The sequence below is a fragment of the Octodon degus genome, unplaced genomic scaffold (assembly GCF_000260255.1).
Source record: "Octodon degus isolate 3935 unplaced genomic scaffold, OctDeg1.0 scaffold00006, whole genome shotgun sequence".
Taxonomy (NCBI): domain Eukaryota; kingdom Metazoa; phylum Chordata; class Mammalia; order Rodentia; family Octodontidae; genus Octodon; species Octodon degus.
Window position 1 is genome coordinate 33,374,528 of NW_004524582.1, and position 16,318 is coordinate 33,390,845.

Genomic DNA, 16,318 nt, shown 5'->3' on the forward strand with positions numbered 1-16,318 from the left:
GGGATGCGCAGAGTGCCAGACCTGTGTACCCCTGTGGCTTGCTAGAGACCGGGGGGGACAGTGCCTGCCCGGGCCACACAGCCAGGGCTATGCCAGGTCAAAGGCAAACATCACAGCCTTTCTTGGAGACATGAACCGTTGCAATGACACTACCAGGGACTCGGCTCCCTCCCTTGGTAGGCTGGCAGGATGGTCACCAGAACCCGACAGCTACCTGCCGAGATTGCAAGGCTTCTGGGTCAGGGCCACCTGGCAGAGGGTCTGGTCACTGCCAGGACGGGCTGGTGTGCTGATCCTGGAGCTACTGGGAATCCTGGGGCCAGGACCTCCCTGCGGCTCACAGCCCTGTGCAGAAGTACAGGGCCCTTCAGAGTGAGTGCCCGGAGCACAGGAACAGACCCTAATGGTGAAAAGGACCACCATGCTCAGGGCTACCCTCCTGTTTGCCCCTCACTTCTGAGCTTGTTCTGCATGGCTGGAGCAAGACGAGGTTTGAGGAAAGCCACTCCCACCACCCCACCCCGTCAGACTCCAAATTTTGCCCGGAGGACCTGCAAGCATCCAGATGGAGCAGAGGGCCTAGCCCAGGAAACCCTAGTATGGCCGCAGCCATGGCTGGTGCTGGAGCTGGCCCTGGAGCCGCTGGACGGGGCCAGACTGGTCCAGGGCATGGGATGGGAGAATGGCGGGGCAGACTGGACACCAGGCAAGGTGCACAGGTCCTGCCACTTCTCACCTGACCAAAGCTAGCACTGAGCATGCCCACAGGGAATCACAGTACCTGCAGTATGTCCAACATTTTCAGTGTGCAGATTCAGAGAGGGCCTGGCCACTGGGTTCTCAGGCCCTGCAGAAAGAGTCAGACCCCTGGAGACGGTGCCACTGGGCTAGTGGAGACCAGGCCAGGCAGGAGGCCTACAGGCTAAGGAGCCCTGAGAGCTGAAGAACCTTGTGAGAGCACCAACTGGCTTGGTGTGTGGGAGTGGCCTGGGCAGGCGGGAGCCAAACCAGGGCGGGCAGCTCTGCGGGTGAGGCAGCCCTGCCTCCCTGAGCACCTTGGGCCAGGAAAGGCGTGGCCAGCGAGCGCAGCCAGCTCTTCACAGGCTTGGGTGTGCGGGCGACAGAGTGGCAGGAATGGAGGCTGTTAGCAGCCTGGGCGTGCTAATTTGGCATGACACCCCTAATGGGTCATGTCTTCACACTCGAGTTGTCTCATCATCTAAATTCTCCTAACAAATTTACATTTCATCTCAGACTCCACGTCCAACCAACTTGTCCATTTTGTGACAAAAGGGGGACTGTTTTTTTTGCTTCCCCTGGACATAAGCACCTGCCACCTGCAGGTGGCCCTGGCGTCCTCATTCTCAGGGGTCGCCCTCTCAGCCACAAGGCTCAGCACATGCTGATGCTTAGCACTCACAGCTCACACCTGACACCCTAAGCAGTGGGCTGGGGAGGAGGCTGGGGCATGATCCTGGGCCCAACACCTCTCCTCCACCCACCCTGTGGCCCCCTGCAAAGCCCCTGGCCTGGAGGGGTCTTGGCCAGGAGCCTCATTTTCAATGCAAGCAGCAGTCAGCAACAGCCCGGGGAATGAGTCAGCAGGCCAGGCCAGGTACCACCCACCAAGACCATGCCCTGGGCATCCAGTCCAGACCCAAGGGCAGGATCATGAGTGGATCCTCCCCTCAGACACCTTTGCCCATGCCCCCGAAGCTTACCATACTCAGCCCGAAGGTGGCTGGGGATGTGGGGCTCATACCCCTCCTTCTCCGGGACTTCGACAAAGTCCTCATCCTCCTCGTCATCCCTGTCCCTTGGCAAAATCTGTGGAGATACCCCAAGTCATGCCCAAGTCCTAACAAAAACTCTAGGCCCCACATGCAAGGCAGCCACAGGCAGAGAGTCTGGGCCTTTCGCCCACACAGCCTGGCCACAGCTTAGGTCTGACCCCATGCTGGCTGTCCAGAGACTCCAAAGGACCCCACCTGCTGAGGCCTGAGACCTCAGGAAAAGCCAAGCACCTCAGGAAAGATCACACCTTGCTGGGTGGCACTGAGGCAGGAGGCCTGGCTTCCCCAGGTCGTGCCATGGCTACACCAGAGCACAGTCATGCCAGGGTTGTAGCAGCCAGGGTCAGCACTTGCCCCCCAGACTGCACACACAGCCCTTGGTCAGGGCCTTTTCCTTCCAGCGCAGCACCCATGAGACTCAGCCTTCCTGAGACTACAGGGCGCCAGGCACAGACAGGGGAGAGCCAAGGCCCACATCCAACCCATGGCCACAGGGAGTCTGTCATATGAATACCAACCAGGGGACTCCAGTGGTATCAGCACTGAAAACCCTTGCTACCTAACCCCTCCGAGGCACTTACTCCTAGCTCTCCCTCCTGAAGGGTGCAGGAGACTGGGGAGGGGCTGCTGCCCGGTGTCCTCCACAACCACCGGAGCCAAGTACTACACAAATGACCGCTGGATAAGAACAGGGGCCTGCGGCAGCCTCACCTCACCTGGGGAGAGCAGGGCCCTGTGCACACATGGCCATGGAGCCCAGGCTAGGCAGCCTCGTCCAGCCAAGCAGGGCTGGATGCCCCTGCTGGAGGCTGTGGCCCGCCTAGGAGCATAATCAGATGCAAATGCACTTTGTTTAGGTGCGGCCCACGGCTGTGCATCTGGGAAGCACGGGAGACATTAATCATCGGAAACTGTAATTTTTGTTATCAGTCTAACACTGATCAAAAGGGAAGCCTGTCTCCACCGCTGACCTGTGAAACGTCCCAATTATACTCTTTGGAAATGACAGGGGCACTTAACTCCTGCGCTGAGCAAATGACGACGATCAATCACGTTTGAATAACAATGAGCCACGGACCTGAAAATTATTTTTGTATAGAATCTACCCAGGAATTTATGAAAGGTGGAGAGCAGCCCAAGGTTTTAGGGCATTACGGTTCCCAGCTTGTGCAGAGCGGCTCACATACTAAACAGAATTTATGTGTTTTAATTTTCTAAAAGGTAGATGTGGACTGGGTGCTACAATGCATAACATATAGTGCCAGGTTTTAAATATGGGGGTCATTTTCATAAAATATTATGCTTATTGCTTACACCCTTGAATTTCACCTGGGACTTTTTATCAAATTTTCATTTCCTAAAAAAATATTCAACTGCTTAGCTAACTATTAGGAATTACACCTCTCCTTCCCCAATTGAAATCGTTTATTTCTGGTTCAATTTGAAGTCCTGGGTTCCTCTTTGTTCCTACATGAGCCCTGATGGGGCTCTGCTGCCTGCTCTCCCTCTGGGGGTGCTGCCCAGCTCGCTGCAGGCCTCCGCTCTAAAAAGACCCCAGGGCTTTCTCTCAGGTGGAGCCAGCAGCTGCTCCCTTCTACGGTTTACACTGAAACTACTCAGAGACTGCACCAAGCACGCCAGCAACCGCAATTTACTCCGATGCCAATGCAGACCTTAAGCTCTCTCAGGTTTTGTTCCTGCTGATAAACAGGGAGGCCAAGTTCCCAAGGACACCTGGCCCCTCGCGGCACTGCGGATGTCGAGGAAGCCAGCAGCTCCATGGACACTTGTGAAACAGAGGGGAGGGGAGCACAGGCTGAGGCTGGCAGCAGCCTAGGAGGCCCGTAGGAGCGGCTTCGGCTCAGGCGCGAGGTGCCAAGTAACGCATGAGGGCACAATCACAAAGGTGGCAACCTGCTCTCAAGACCACTAATGAGGGCAGACGAGCCAGCCCCAGAGTGGGGCACACAGGGCCACAGCGCCCCAGGGACGGAGCATGGAGGCTGGACGCCTGAGGGCCCGGGAGGGAGCCCAGGCCTTCGCACCCGCCAGCGAGGCATCAGGCTGAGGCCCGGGTCTTTGATGGAGTCAGACTTGCACAGTGTCTCAGGAGCAGTCTGCTCTTTGAGCGCGCCTAGGCAAAGAGCAACACTAAGCCCCCCGCAGGGGCAGAGAAGGTGCCCAGGACACGCAGGCTGCCTGGGCACCTTTGCCCACATCTTCGACAGGTGAAACCCCAGCTGCCCAGGAGGGTGGGATGTGAGTCAGAGCCTGGGGGCCCACTGGAGACTGCCTCTTGGGATGTCCCCAGGTGGCCACTGTAGACACCCCTTCACCCTGGCACCAACATCGGGGGCACACTGCTGGTTTCATGCATATTGATTCGCACTCATAGTTAAAAAGATTTAGAAAAATGAGTCTCCACGATCATAATTAAACAAGCAATAAAACGGCTAAAATATACAATGCAATCAGTTTACAGAAGAGGGGCAGTGAGGTTGCTAATTATTTGTGAAGGAAAAGGAAGCACTACGTGGTGCCTGGGAAGCGGGCGCCCACCCAGCCCACGGCCTGCAGATACAGCTGGGACCATTAAATAAATTTTGTACGATCTAATTAACTGGGTGCGCAATCTCAATTACTTTTCACCCAGGAAATCACTTTTGTTCAGTTTTATGTGTGTCTATTTCCCTTTTAAAAAAAAATGATGTAAGGCCTCGTCAGACAAGTGAGTTCCAAGCTGCATTTGTCTTTCAGAGGCTTGATGGCTATGCATTTAAAAACCCATTCTATCTTATAAACTAAAAATTAAACGTGCTCAGCTGTGATGGTCGTCATTGCATCTGCTATTTATATGCTAATGCCCTCCTTGGAAGGCCGTGCAAATTGCCGGCCAGGCCAATATCTCATGTGCATCTCCGGCTGCCAGGGACGCACCTTCAAAGGACAGGGTGGCTGCGCCGCTGACCACGTGGACACGTGGACGCAGACACCCGACAGAAACCAGCACCAGACCTGCAGGACGCAGACAGGCACCTGGAGTGTGCAGTCACCTGCCAACTGGCCTGAAAATGACACTGAGCTAAGCCATTGTCTTTGGGAATGGCTTTTTATAAAATCTACATTCATCCCAAGATCTCACGATGACACTCCACAGAGCAGAGAAGCACAGTCCTACAGCAGCCTGCACTTACAGCTGTACCCAAGAGCTGTGTCCAGCCCGCTGGGGAATGAGGCGAGCGGCCTGGCCATAGGCAGGGAGTCTGGGTCCAGGACCAGCCAGTTGAGTATGGAGGACACACTGCCAACCACTGAAGGCTGGAGCCGAGGCAACCCAGAATAGCCTCGGCTGGGAGGCCGAGTAAGATCTATCCCTGAAGAGTGGGGCAAGAGTGGTGCGGAGAAACGTCATCTTGGGGTTGTCTGAACCCTACACAAACTGACATCACACCCAATGGAGTGTGTAATCGGCTCAAAGCCACTGGTACCTCGAGCCTAATAACTCTGACCCCCCACAGGCTCTGACAAAGCCTAGGCAGGGTAGGAGGGGAGCCTCCTTATGCCTAAGGCACAGGGCACCCACTGCAGCCTGCTGTCCTGGGCAGTATGGCCAGTGCCCAGCAGCGGGCTGGCTTCAGGAAGCAAGAGAGCATGCTCTTGTGTGTCAAGACACCAAAAACATGGGGGGCAGACACCAGGTGGCACTCCTGTCCGGCTGCAGAGGCCAAGCTCACACAGGCCTCCCAGTCTGTAAGACAGCGATAGAGACAGCCTGCCCCAGTCCACAGCTGGGGCTGCTTCCAGAATTAGAGGGGTAGCCCACGGAAGCGCTGGTAACTGATGCAGATGCAAACCACAAATGGAGTGCCCAGCGGATAAGGGCAACAGTGGTTGGCATGGACTGGGCCAGGCCTATGATGCTCTCTCAGTCCTCATGGCCTGACTTCAAGGGATGGCACCTGAAGCCCTCCCCCAGCCTCGCAGCAAGACCCGGGTGGTGGCGGGGGTGGTGGCCGTGGCACAGGCTCGGCCTTCAGCGTGATGGAGAGGGCTGCAGCTCCCAGGAAGGTTGTTTACCGGCCCTGCTGCAGCACAAGGCTTCCTACGGAGACTGATTGAGTTTCCCTGCCTTCCCCTGCATGTGCCTGATGGGGTCAACATTTCATTCCCTGGGGTTTCCGCTTCTGTCCTTTTCACCTACAGGAGGCCAAGCAGCCATGGCTCCTCCAGCAGCACAGGGAAAGGCCCCAGCACCGCGGGGCTGGCTGGTGTGCAGTGCACTGGTGGTGTTCTAAAGCAGAAGGTGCCAGCAGCGGACCTGTACAGGGTGGCCTGCACATTCTGCAGCACCGCCTCGTGTTAAATCAGTCTTCCCAGTGACAAGAGAGCAGGGTGCTGCCTCCCTTCTCGGATGCTGTCACTCAGCCAGCTCTGCATTCAGAAGAACACCAGCCCACGCCCTGCACAGTGGCCCTGCGAGACCCTGCAGGTCAGGCAGCATGCTGGGAGGGGCCTGCCCACCATGACCACATGCACAGAGGGGACCTGTGTGCAGAGAGGCTACGAAGACAGCAGCCTGCAATACCGGCAAGAGGGAAGGCTGCTGCCTGAAATGATCCCTCTCCACCCAGCCGGTGGGAAATTAGTATTTTGTTAATTACACAATACGAAATAACTGGTGATCTGAGCTACATAATTAAAAGACAAGCAATTTAAAAGTTTTCAAAGGGTTTTTATCAGTTTAACGAATGAGCCAGCCCTGGGTTATTCTAGCTCCCATGTAACAGAGTCAGGTAGAAACTAAATCTACCCAATGACCCTCCACATCGATCCAGTCCAGATTTATCCTCAGCTGGCCTGCAACGGAGCTGACACAGAGACACTCTATAAAACAAACACTTAAACATATTTAAACTGGCTTAAGTATTTTCTCAAGACAGAACATCCATGTCAAAAGGAAAATGCTATTATGTAGGAACTGCAACAACAGACAAGAAAGGGAACCAGGATGACAACCTGTGGCATGTCCCCATGGACGTGAAGGCAGAGGGAGCACCCCAAAGCCACTGCTGGCCATTCAGGGCTGCTGTGATAAGGTTTTAACGGGTAACATCAGATGTGTTTCGGTCTCTTACACATTCTTTAGAAGTTCTAAAATAAATATTTAAATCATGCATTATTGAATTAGTGCTGCCTGCTCAACCTGTTCTACACACAGTTAACGATGCTCATCCCATGCTAAATGGGGGAACACTGAGGAAGTGATTGAAACCCTCCGTAAATTTTATTAGAAAATTAGCAAAGAACACCTTGTTCATAATTTCTAATTAAAACAGCTCTAATTAGCCCAGCCATTCATTAGCTGGCCCCAACTGGCCTACATAGGCCACTGCAGATGGAGCGTGGCCCCGGCAGGCGCCTGGAGCAAGCAGGGCTGCAGGAGATAGGCAGATACCGTATCTATTCTGGGAAGCAAGCAGCGCTCACCTGAGCCTGGCTCTGCCGCTCTCTGCCACAGCCGCCAATCGCCTCATCTGCAGGCGGCTCCCTGCTCTAGCAGCGGGAAGCAAACTCCCCAAGGATTCTGCAGCACCGCCTCGTGTTAAATCAGTCTTCCCAGTGACAACAGGGCAGGGTGCTGCCTCCCTTCTTGGTTGCTGTCACTCAGCCAGCTCTGCACACTCGGAAGAGCACCAGCCCACGCCCTGCACAGGGGCCCTGCGAGACCCTGCAGGTCAGGCAGCATGTTGGGAGGGGCCTGCCCCAACAGCAGGCCCCACAGCTAGGCCAAAGTGTGGTCAGGCCAAGCTAAACACGCTCCACTCAGACACATGGGTGAAGACAATGTTCGGGGTTGAGGCAGGGCCAGCAGGAGCAGCAGGGCTTCAGGCATGGGCTGGGGGTCTTCGGCAACGTGCCATCCTGGGCTAGACACCATGCGGGATTGTGGTAATGGCTCCAGTGGGGCCAGATCTGACACCACTGTGTGCATGTCCTACAAGAGCTTGGCAACAGCCTAGACCTGATGGGAACAGTGCAGCTGGTACACCCAGCCCTGGGGCACAACTGGGGCACGGCAGCAGGAAGCTGACATTGAGGGAGAAGGGGGCAGTGGGTGGGCTCTGGGCAGGTAGTCAAGGAAACCACAGAGCATGGCCCAGGCCCAGTTCAGTCTCCCTGGGTGCACAGCTCCCAGCAGACGGGGTGGAGCTGTGGACAGGAGGGCTTCAGTGTATTGTACTCTGGGGACCCAGTGCAGTTTGAGGTGCTGGCCTAGCTGGCCCGGGGCCTAGCCAGGAGGATGGAGGTCTGCTCTACTGCTGTGCCCAGAAGGCCCACACAGGCTGGTGATTTCTAGGCCTGTGGCGAGCAGACTGTGCTGCCTTGGGGTCCCTAAAGCCCTGGGGCCATGCCCTGGAGCACCAGCTGCCATAGCCTGGCCACTAACAATGTGACCACCATGGACAGAAGCCCTGACAGGAGGAAGCAGGTGCGCCTCAGCAAAAGGCCGCATCACAGGCTGGACCAGAGGCATCCAGAAAGGAGACCCCAGGACTCACCTTGGGGCACCCTAGCTGCTGACCTGCCCTCCAGAGCAACCATCTCCCTCCACATTAGGCTACCACTCTGCACTGTGCTCGGAACTCACAAGCTCATTTTCTGCATTAGTAAGTGGAAGGTACCATGGAGCACCCACAAAATGGCCTGTACATTCTGCTGCAGCCTAAGCTCCCCAGTCCTCACAGTACTTGGATTTGCAAGTTTAAGGGAAGAACAACGCTGCCCTCTGCTGGCCGGGGTGGGGATCTGCAAGCCATGCTCAGGAAGGTTCCAAAGCTGAGACTGCACCACCTGCCCTGGGGGCACTGCCCACGTGCCATCAGAGGGCTCCCTGAGTGCTGGACAGGGTGGTGTCCTCCCTGGGTGCTAGGCTGGGCCTCTGGGCAGCTTCAAATGTGATCTTTTCGTCAACAAAGAATAGTGCTCAGGGCCAGGGAGATAGCTCCATGGCTTAAGCATTTGCCTGGCAAGTGCAAGGTCCTGAGTTTGATCCCCAGTACCACAAAAAATAAAATAATAAAATAATAAAGTAAAATAATAACAACAGTAGTGCTGTTTCGAACTGAAAGTGATCTTCAGAAGTACCAGCAGCAGGGCTAGCACAGTTGACTTGGCCTGGGTCTGGGCCCCCAGGGAGTGGTTATCGGGGGTGTATCCTCAGTCCTGAAAAGCAGATGAGAGCCAACACAGGGCCAAAAGGCTGGGCTGAGGGCCGCCACTGTGGATTCCCAAAGTCGAGCGGCACTAAGTGAGTCCCTGTCCCTGACACCACACAACCAGCACTGGTCCTGGTACAGTGGCCACAGCGCGCCCACTGCCCACAATCCTATGGCAGCTGTCGCCAGGTGCCCCATGCCAGAGGGTATATACTTCATGTCCTGAGACCGAAGTGCCCATGCTGATGCCTGGGCCTCTGCTCTCGCTGACTGTATGTCCAAAAGACACTGGCTGACAGTACCCCAGGAGACCCACCTCACTGCCAAGAGGCACAGCTGCCTTTCTGGGCTCCCTAGAGCTGCCGTCCCACCCAGGGTGCTTGGCCACATGTGGGACAACAGAGAGCACTGGCAACAGGGACATCATCCCTAGTGGTACCAAGTGACTCCCAGGCAGTACGCACTGGGGGCACCTTTCCCTGTGCCCCTGTACCTGGGCAAGGTTGTCTGGAGCTCCTACTGTAGCATGCGCCAGCACAGGTGAGAAAGGAATGGGTCTTCCAGAGCCCCAGCTGCCCCACCTATGCAGCACCAAGCTCCCACCCAGGCCACCACACCCTCAGCCCACACTGACCTGGCACTGCCTGCTGTCGGCCTCGATGTTGAGTTCCTTGTACTTCTGCAGCATGAGCTCCAATTCTGTTTTCAGGTCAATGGCACGCTTTAGGTGTCCACCATGGGCCGTAACTCGGGTAAATCGCTGCAAAGCCAGGGGAGTCACAAGGGCCCACTCAGTCCAGGAAGCCAGTCTGCACGCCAGGCCCCAAGGGAGGGATGCAGGGCCAGAGGGAGGTGGCTCTCAGCCTGGCCCCGGGCCCCCACGGATGAGCCTCCTGTCTGGCCTTTCTATACACTCTCCTTTTGTCCGCAGCCCTGCCAGTCACACCCTCATTCTGCCAGGCTCTCAGCTTCTGGAGACAGCAGGGGTCAGGGGCCTTCCTCACCTGCACCCAGGAGCTCACGGCCGGAAGGAACTTGTTCTGGATCAGCTTGAGTGCATCTCGGGCAGCATGGAGGACAGCAAGGTTGTCTTCGTTTTCCTGTACCTTCAGACTGTCTGGAAGAGAAAGGGTCAAGAGGACCCTGAAAGCAACTACACAGCGAAGGCTATTGCAGCCCAGGAAACAGGAGGTACCTGCCTACTCCCATCTGCACCCCTGGTAGGGACATTTCAGAGCCCGGGATGGGAGCCCCACACAGACATTGTCTCAGCAGTGCCCACCCCACACTCAGGCTGGCCCTGCCCTCAGCAGGGCCTAAACAGCCACTCAGCCCCTCCTCAGCCACAGAGTCTAGCCTGTGCACCATGGGTTCACAGCATCAAGGAGGGGCCGAGCCCCCACAGTGAGGCTGCCTGCAGAAAGGCAATCTCACTCCTAATACGACAGCCCAGAGCCTGGGACCTGTGGGCTCCTGCAGCAGCCACCTGGCAGCTTCAGCCTGGGGAGGGAGGCTGCTCCACCAGCTCCCAACAGGGCAGCCCATCCAAGGGTGGTGGAGACTCAAAGCCACCAAGCCCAAGGCAGCAGTGTGTGATTGGATCACCCCACCACTGCAAACAGCAGGCAACCATGTCATCACTCTCTCCTCCCAGATGAGGCAAGCAGAACACTTGCCCAGAGCTCCCTGGCCAGTTGTAGCCTCACTTACTCGGACTACAGGAGACAGAGACACTCACAGCCACGGAGGAAATGTCTGAGAATGAAATACCTGGGGTGCTACTTGCAAGCCTGGGCTCTGCTCAGCACAGGACCCCAGGAGGGTGGGAGTGGAGGGTTGGGCAGCACAGGGGACCCTTCACCTGAGGACAGCTCCACAGCCAGCGTGTACTTGTGTGAGCCAAGTCCATGGCTCCGCACAAACTCCTCCAGGTCGCTGTCATCGTCCTCCTCCTCTGAGGGATCCCCCAGCACTACCTGAGGCAGCCCCTCTCCACTGCCAGCAGCTCCTGGGTGGTGTGCAGAAGCAGGCAGGTCTCGGCTGCAGCATGGCTGCTCCTCATCCCAGGGGTTGGAGCCACCAGCCCAAGCAGGGCCTGAGGCATGAGAGACCTCCCCTGCAGATGCCCTGTGGCTTGGGCTGAGGTCCAAGGGCACGAGCAGCCTGAAGCAGTTGTCCACTTCTGTGAGACAGCAGCTGATCTCCTCAGACATCTCTGCGGAGAAATGGAGCCTCTGATGAAGGGCAAAAGGGAACACAGCCCCGAACACCAGGCCTGTGTGCTGCGCGGGCACTGTCCAGCTGCAGACAGGCGAGGGGTCTCTTTCCAAGGGAAAGCCAGAACCCGAGGGCTGGGCTACTGGCTGCTAGCTGGGGCTGGGGATGCTCCTGGAAGCTATGGAAGCACACCTCTCTGTGAGCACAGGATGACCCAAGCCAGGGATGACCAGCTGGGGCACTGTACCCCAGCCACACTGCACTTAGTACCAACATGACTTGCACCCCTCCCTCAGCACAGCCTGCCATCCAAGGGCCCCTGAGGCCTGGGCTGCCACAGAATGGCTGTGGGGATGCCTGTGGGCACTAGTATCTACAGGAGCCTGCACACATGCAGACATGCTCGTCTTGGGGTGTGCTGTAGATAGGCAACTGAACCCCTAGGCCTCGTACCCTGCCTGTGATCTGAATCAGGACTGTTCGCCAAGAAGTGCTCAGGGACTCTGGGAAGGGCATGAGCAGGGCAAGTGGGGCCATGTGGCAAATGGGTGAGGGCTCAGCAGGCACTCAAGGAGACAAGCCTAGACTAGGTTCACACCAGCCTCCCCACAGGGCCTCACAGCAATGACCATGGGGAAAGTCTGCCTGGAGGATAGGCGGCCAAGACAGAGTGCAGAGGGACAGCCCAGGCCAACCCCCCTGTCTGGTGTGCTGGCCCCAGGGCTCTGAGGTCAGTAGAACAGAAGCCCAGGCCCACCCTGGGCAATTACCTTCCATCTCCCTTGCAGCCTGCTCGGCTCTCTCTCCGTAGATTCTGTCCAAGTGCTTCTGCTTTTCCTCTTCCCGCTTTCTTTCTGCCAAAGTCCTGGCATTTACATCCTGGAAGTCTACCTGAGAAATGGCCAAGAAAGATGGGGATTGCTCAGCACGTGCATGCGTGAGTGCACACACACACACACACACACACACACACACACACCCTATGCGGGCAGTGTGTGTCAGGGCCCCCAGGCTTGTTCGTCCATGGAGTTTAAACACTTCACCTTGCTTCTTGGTCTTACATGTTCGCCACCTGAGATTTAAGACGTAAAAACCAAGCCAGGTGTAGTGGTACAGGTGATACCCTAGCACTGGGCAGCAGAGGCAGGAGGATTACAAGTTAAACCCCAGCCTCAGCAACTTAGCAAGACCCTACCTTGAAACAAAAGAATGTAAAGCGGGCTGAGAATATAGCTCAGTGTGAAAGCCATAGGCTCAATCCTCAGCACAGGAGGTTGGGGGTATAAAAAGACTTGCAAGCCCTAGCCAAGCATGGTGGCACACCTGTCATCCCAGCTATTCAGGAGGAAGCAAGACTGTTAAGCCCAGAGTTCAAGGCCTGCCTAGGCAATGCGGTGAGACCCTGTCTCAAAATAAAGACTAAAAAAAAAAAAGTACTTCCAGCTACACCAGCCAGAGGGAGACACAGGTAGGAAGACAGGGCACTCCCTCATTTAGCAGCCCATGGGTAGCCAAGCACAAGTGGACTCAGGGGCCCGGGCACCATCAAGCACGAGCCTGAGAGGTGGCACCCTGCTGGCCCATGGGAAGGCCAAGCCATTTGCTTGTGGCAGGCACACGGCAGACTGGACAGCAATAGGGTTGGATGAGACACAGGAGTGACCCTGGATAGTTTCATCACTCCCCGGACAGCAAGAGTCCACAGTGGGTTCTGAGGGGACTTAAAGTACAAGAGTAGGGCAGCGACCATTCCAGGATGGGGCACATATGAAGCTGGTACCTTGTAGCTGCCGCCCCTCAAGGCAATCCAAATGCCCAAGCCAAGCAGCCCCACCCACCTGGCCTGGGGAACCCTCACTCTCCTTCCTGGGTCACTCCATCCAGCCCTGGGGAACCAGGCAGCACTACTCAAGCCCACTTGCCTTTTTGGTGTATCTCAGGAAGTGGTAGCCCAAGGCTAGCTTCTTATAGGCCTCACCGAAGCGCTGATTCCACCCTTCCACAGCGCGCATGGCTGCCTGCTTCAGCCTCTGGGCTGCCTCCTTGGGAGGTGGCAGGGGCTGTTCAAGGTCCATCCCAAGTGTGAGCTCCAGAAATTCCTGGAAGTCGGAAACGAGCAGCATCCTGAACTGGTGAGACCTGGCGAAGAGCTCATCCACAATTTGGAAAGCAGAGAGGCGGATCTCGGCATGGTCCTGACTCAGCTGGGTCATCAGCAGGCGGTAGGCATGGCTGAGCTGCTCCTCTGAAGACCTGGGGTTACAAGTCAGCCTGATCCAAGTGCCTAGCATTTAAAGGTCAGACCAGCCTATGCTCCTTGTGTAAGGACATTTTTTCACACATGGCAGGGACTGCAGCTGAGGCCCAAGCTTTGTCTTCCTCTGTGGGAACTGTGTTAGTATACCACCAAGCACCAAATGCAGTCACCACGTGGCATATTCCATATGGCCCACGGCCAAGAGTACACTCTATATTCTTAAGGGCTGAACAGCTGCGGGAGTAGGTGAGTGGTGAACACTTCCCTAATACGTGCAAGGTTCTCAGTTTGATCCGCAGCAACCCCCCCATAATCTGATGCATATAAGTGAATTTAACATATAAAACTTATGATTCAAACATTAGTGGCTGTCAACATTCTCACTGGAGGGCCAGTCAGCTAGCTCACCGGACTAAAGCGCCTGCTTAGGCAGGCACAGCAACTGGGGTTGGATCCTCGGCTTGCCATGCCGGCCCCGTCCCGCAGGCCCACTGAGACAGTAATTAAGACTGGGCATGGTGGTGCATGCCTGTAATCCCAGTGGTTGGAAGGCTGAAAACGGGAGCATCACTAAGAGTCCAATCTGTGCAGTGAGACACTGTACTAAATACATAAACAAAACAATCTCACCAGAATCTAATCCCCCCCCCCCATGTATATCACCCATAGCTGCCTCCAGAGCTGAGTGGTGGCAACAGAGCCCTCACGGTGGTGCAGCCCTGTATCACCAGCTGCCCTTTACAACTGGCCTCAGATGGGAACCCAGCCCTGGCCTCCTTGCTTTAAAGGGAAAAGCCCACAGAACTGTCTTGGGGGTCCCTCTTCCCAGCTGCAGCCCAGTGTGAACTGGATTTAGAGGTTTTCTTAGATGTCGAGCAAAACTTGGTCTGACCTGCAGTTTTTTACTGAAATATCAACATTTTTTCACTTTAATAGATGATCACTCAATTTCCTTTGCTTTATAAATACACTATAATCAGTAATCCTAGGTTCATGTTTGAGCACCCAGGAGAAGGGCACAGCAGGATCCCCACAGGTATTTCCTGGGGGGGCAGCGTAAACAAGTTTATGTGCTAAAAATATGGTTCAGTGGTACAGTGCTTGACTAGCACGCTTGTGGCCCAAGTTTCAAGCGCCAGGACCACGAGGGGAGTGGGGAGAGGATAAAGCAACCATTGCACCATGAACTTCTTTCCAGGTTCCAACAATATACATTTACCTATTCATCTATACAGGTGGGACAGGCAAGAAGTAGCCCGAGGACAGCCTGTGTTTTCCCCCCACCCAACAGGGCTGGGGAAACTGTCTGGGCCCTTCCTGTGTGGCTCGGTCCGGGTGGAGACAGGCAGGGACACAAAAATAGCAGAGGGGTGCTGGACTGTGGGGAAACCAGCCACCTCTAAGCCGTCAGGGCTTCGCCTTGCCAGCTACCACAAACGCTGTCCCGATAGACGTACTTGCAGATCTTCTTCAGTTCTTTCATTTTCTCAGGATGCAGCTGAGGTTCTCCTGAAGTGGTGAGCTCTTCTACCAACTTTGGAAGTTTCGGATCCATATCTAGGAACAGGGAGCGCAGCGTCTTGCTCTCACCACTGAATGTTTCTGAGCTCGCCTCCGTACCCGACACTGCGGGAGGCGCCCTGACACTGGGGTCCCGAAGCCCCTGCCACGGAGGGACTCTGGGAAACACGAGCACTCAACGGGCCACTGGCGCGAGTCCAGCAAAGCCTTTCCGAAGAACCGGGAAGTTCCAAAGGTGAGCCGCGTCAGCGCCGGGGCAGCGGTGGACGCGGCCAGGGACCTAGGCCTGAGCAAGCGACGGCGACGCGCGGCGGGCCCCACGGCCACTGCCCAGCCCTAACCCAAGGCGGAGGCGCTGCCCCGGCGACGTCTGACGCTGCAACCCCGCCGCCGCCCGCGGGACCCGGGGCCAGCCTCGCAGACACGGCCGGGCGCGCCGCCTCCGCCCAACCTACCGCACGTCCGGGCCGCTCGCTAGCCCCGCCCCTTCCGGCAGGCGGCCGGGCCGTCACTCACCTAGAGCTCAGAGCCCATTGGTCTGCCCTTGCTCCGCGGCGCAGCGACGAGGGGCCGGCCCCAGGACGCCTTCTCACCTCCTGGGCGCCCCGCCGCGCCCGCCCCGCCCCCGCCAAGCCCTCCCCGCCCCCGCCAAGCCCGCGCCACCCCGCCCCTTCCAGCGCAGGCCCTGCCAACCTCCCATCACGTGCCCCAAGCTCCCATCACGTGCCCCAAGCTAGCTAGCCAATGGTTTGCAGGCGCAGGCGTGACGGCAAGGTGGAGTTCTGCGGGGTGACGCACAGGCTTCGGGGGAAGGAGGCGGGGCGACCGGAGGGCTCTGGCGCGCGAGAAAAAGGAGGCGGGAGGGCTCAGCAAGTCTTTAAAGGGGCAGCTGGTGCAGGAGCAGTGAGTGGACGCTGAGCCGCGGACTGCTGGGCCACCTGGAACACCGAGGTTCCAGTGGTTGGTATGACCTGGGCCTCATTACCACGGCTGTCTGAAAGCTCGCAACCCTCTGCACCATCCCCAGGGTGGCTCAGGTGGGAGCTATCGGGATGCTGTGGCTGGCAGGTCTGGAAGGGGTGCCGACCATAGCCCCAGCATCCTGGCTGGACTGGCCCTGGGAGGTTGTGTCTTCAGAGTGTGATATGCAAGGAGAGGGGACCCTCAGGGCGCCTGCTCCCCAGGGTCATCTTATCCTGGGCGTCAGTACGTGCCGGTGCATCCCCTCCTGCAGCTACAGGTCCCTGGCCCCCTGCAGCGACATAGCCCCCAGTCCCCCCCCCCTCGCAGTTTACTGCAGGCGTCAGATCCCT

The 16,318-nt window shown here is 56.9% G+C and overlaps 1 protein-coding gene and 1 long non-coding RNA gene across 6 annotated transcripts in view; one reads left to right on the forward strand and one right to left on the reverse strand.

Annotated features, from left to right (window-relative positions):
- Uvssa (UV stimulated scaffold protein A) overlaps nt 1–16,318 on the reverse strand; it is a 27,662-nt gene that overhangs the window by 9,477 nt on the left and 1,867 nt on the right. The window contains exons 1-8 of one of the 5 annotated variants that reach the window (XM_023700285.1): nt 15,461–15,562; nt 14,942–15,041; nt 13,150–13,480; nt 11,998–12,118; nt 10,872–11,225; nt 10,015–10,127; nt 9,645–9,770; nt 1,722–1,827 (exon numbers count right to left, since the gene is read on the reverse strand). In XM_023700285.1, the coding sequence (XP_023556053.1) occupies nt 1,722–1,827; nt 9,645–9,770; nt 10,015–10,127; nt 10,872–11,225; nt 11,998–12,118; nt 13,150–13,480; nt 14,942–15,039 (1,249 nt within the window). In that variant the 5' untranslated portion in view covers nt 15,040–15,041; nt 15,461–15,562. The other 4 variants (XM_023700296.1, XM_023700292.1, XM_023700312.1 and 1 more) reach the window with 4 other exon arrangements.
- Nucleotides 10,124–16,318, forward strand: part of LOC111812408 — a 21,670-nt gene continuing 15,475 nt past the window's right edge. Inside the window, exons 1-3 of the long non-coding RNA XR_002817912.1 lie at nt 10,124–10,414; nt 11,702–11,705; nt 15,246–15,249. This is a non-coding gene — a long non-coding RNA (uncharacterized LOC111812408). The remainder of the gene's footprint in view (nt 10,415–11,701; nt 11,706–15,245; nt 15,250–16,318) is intronic.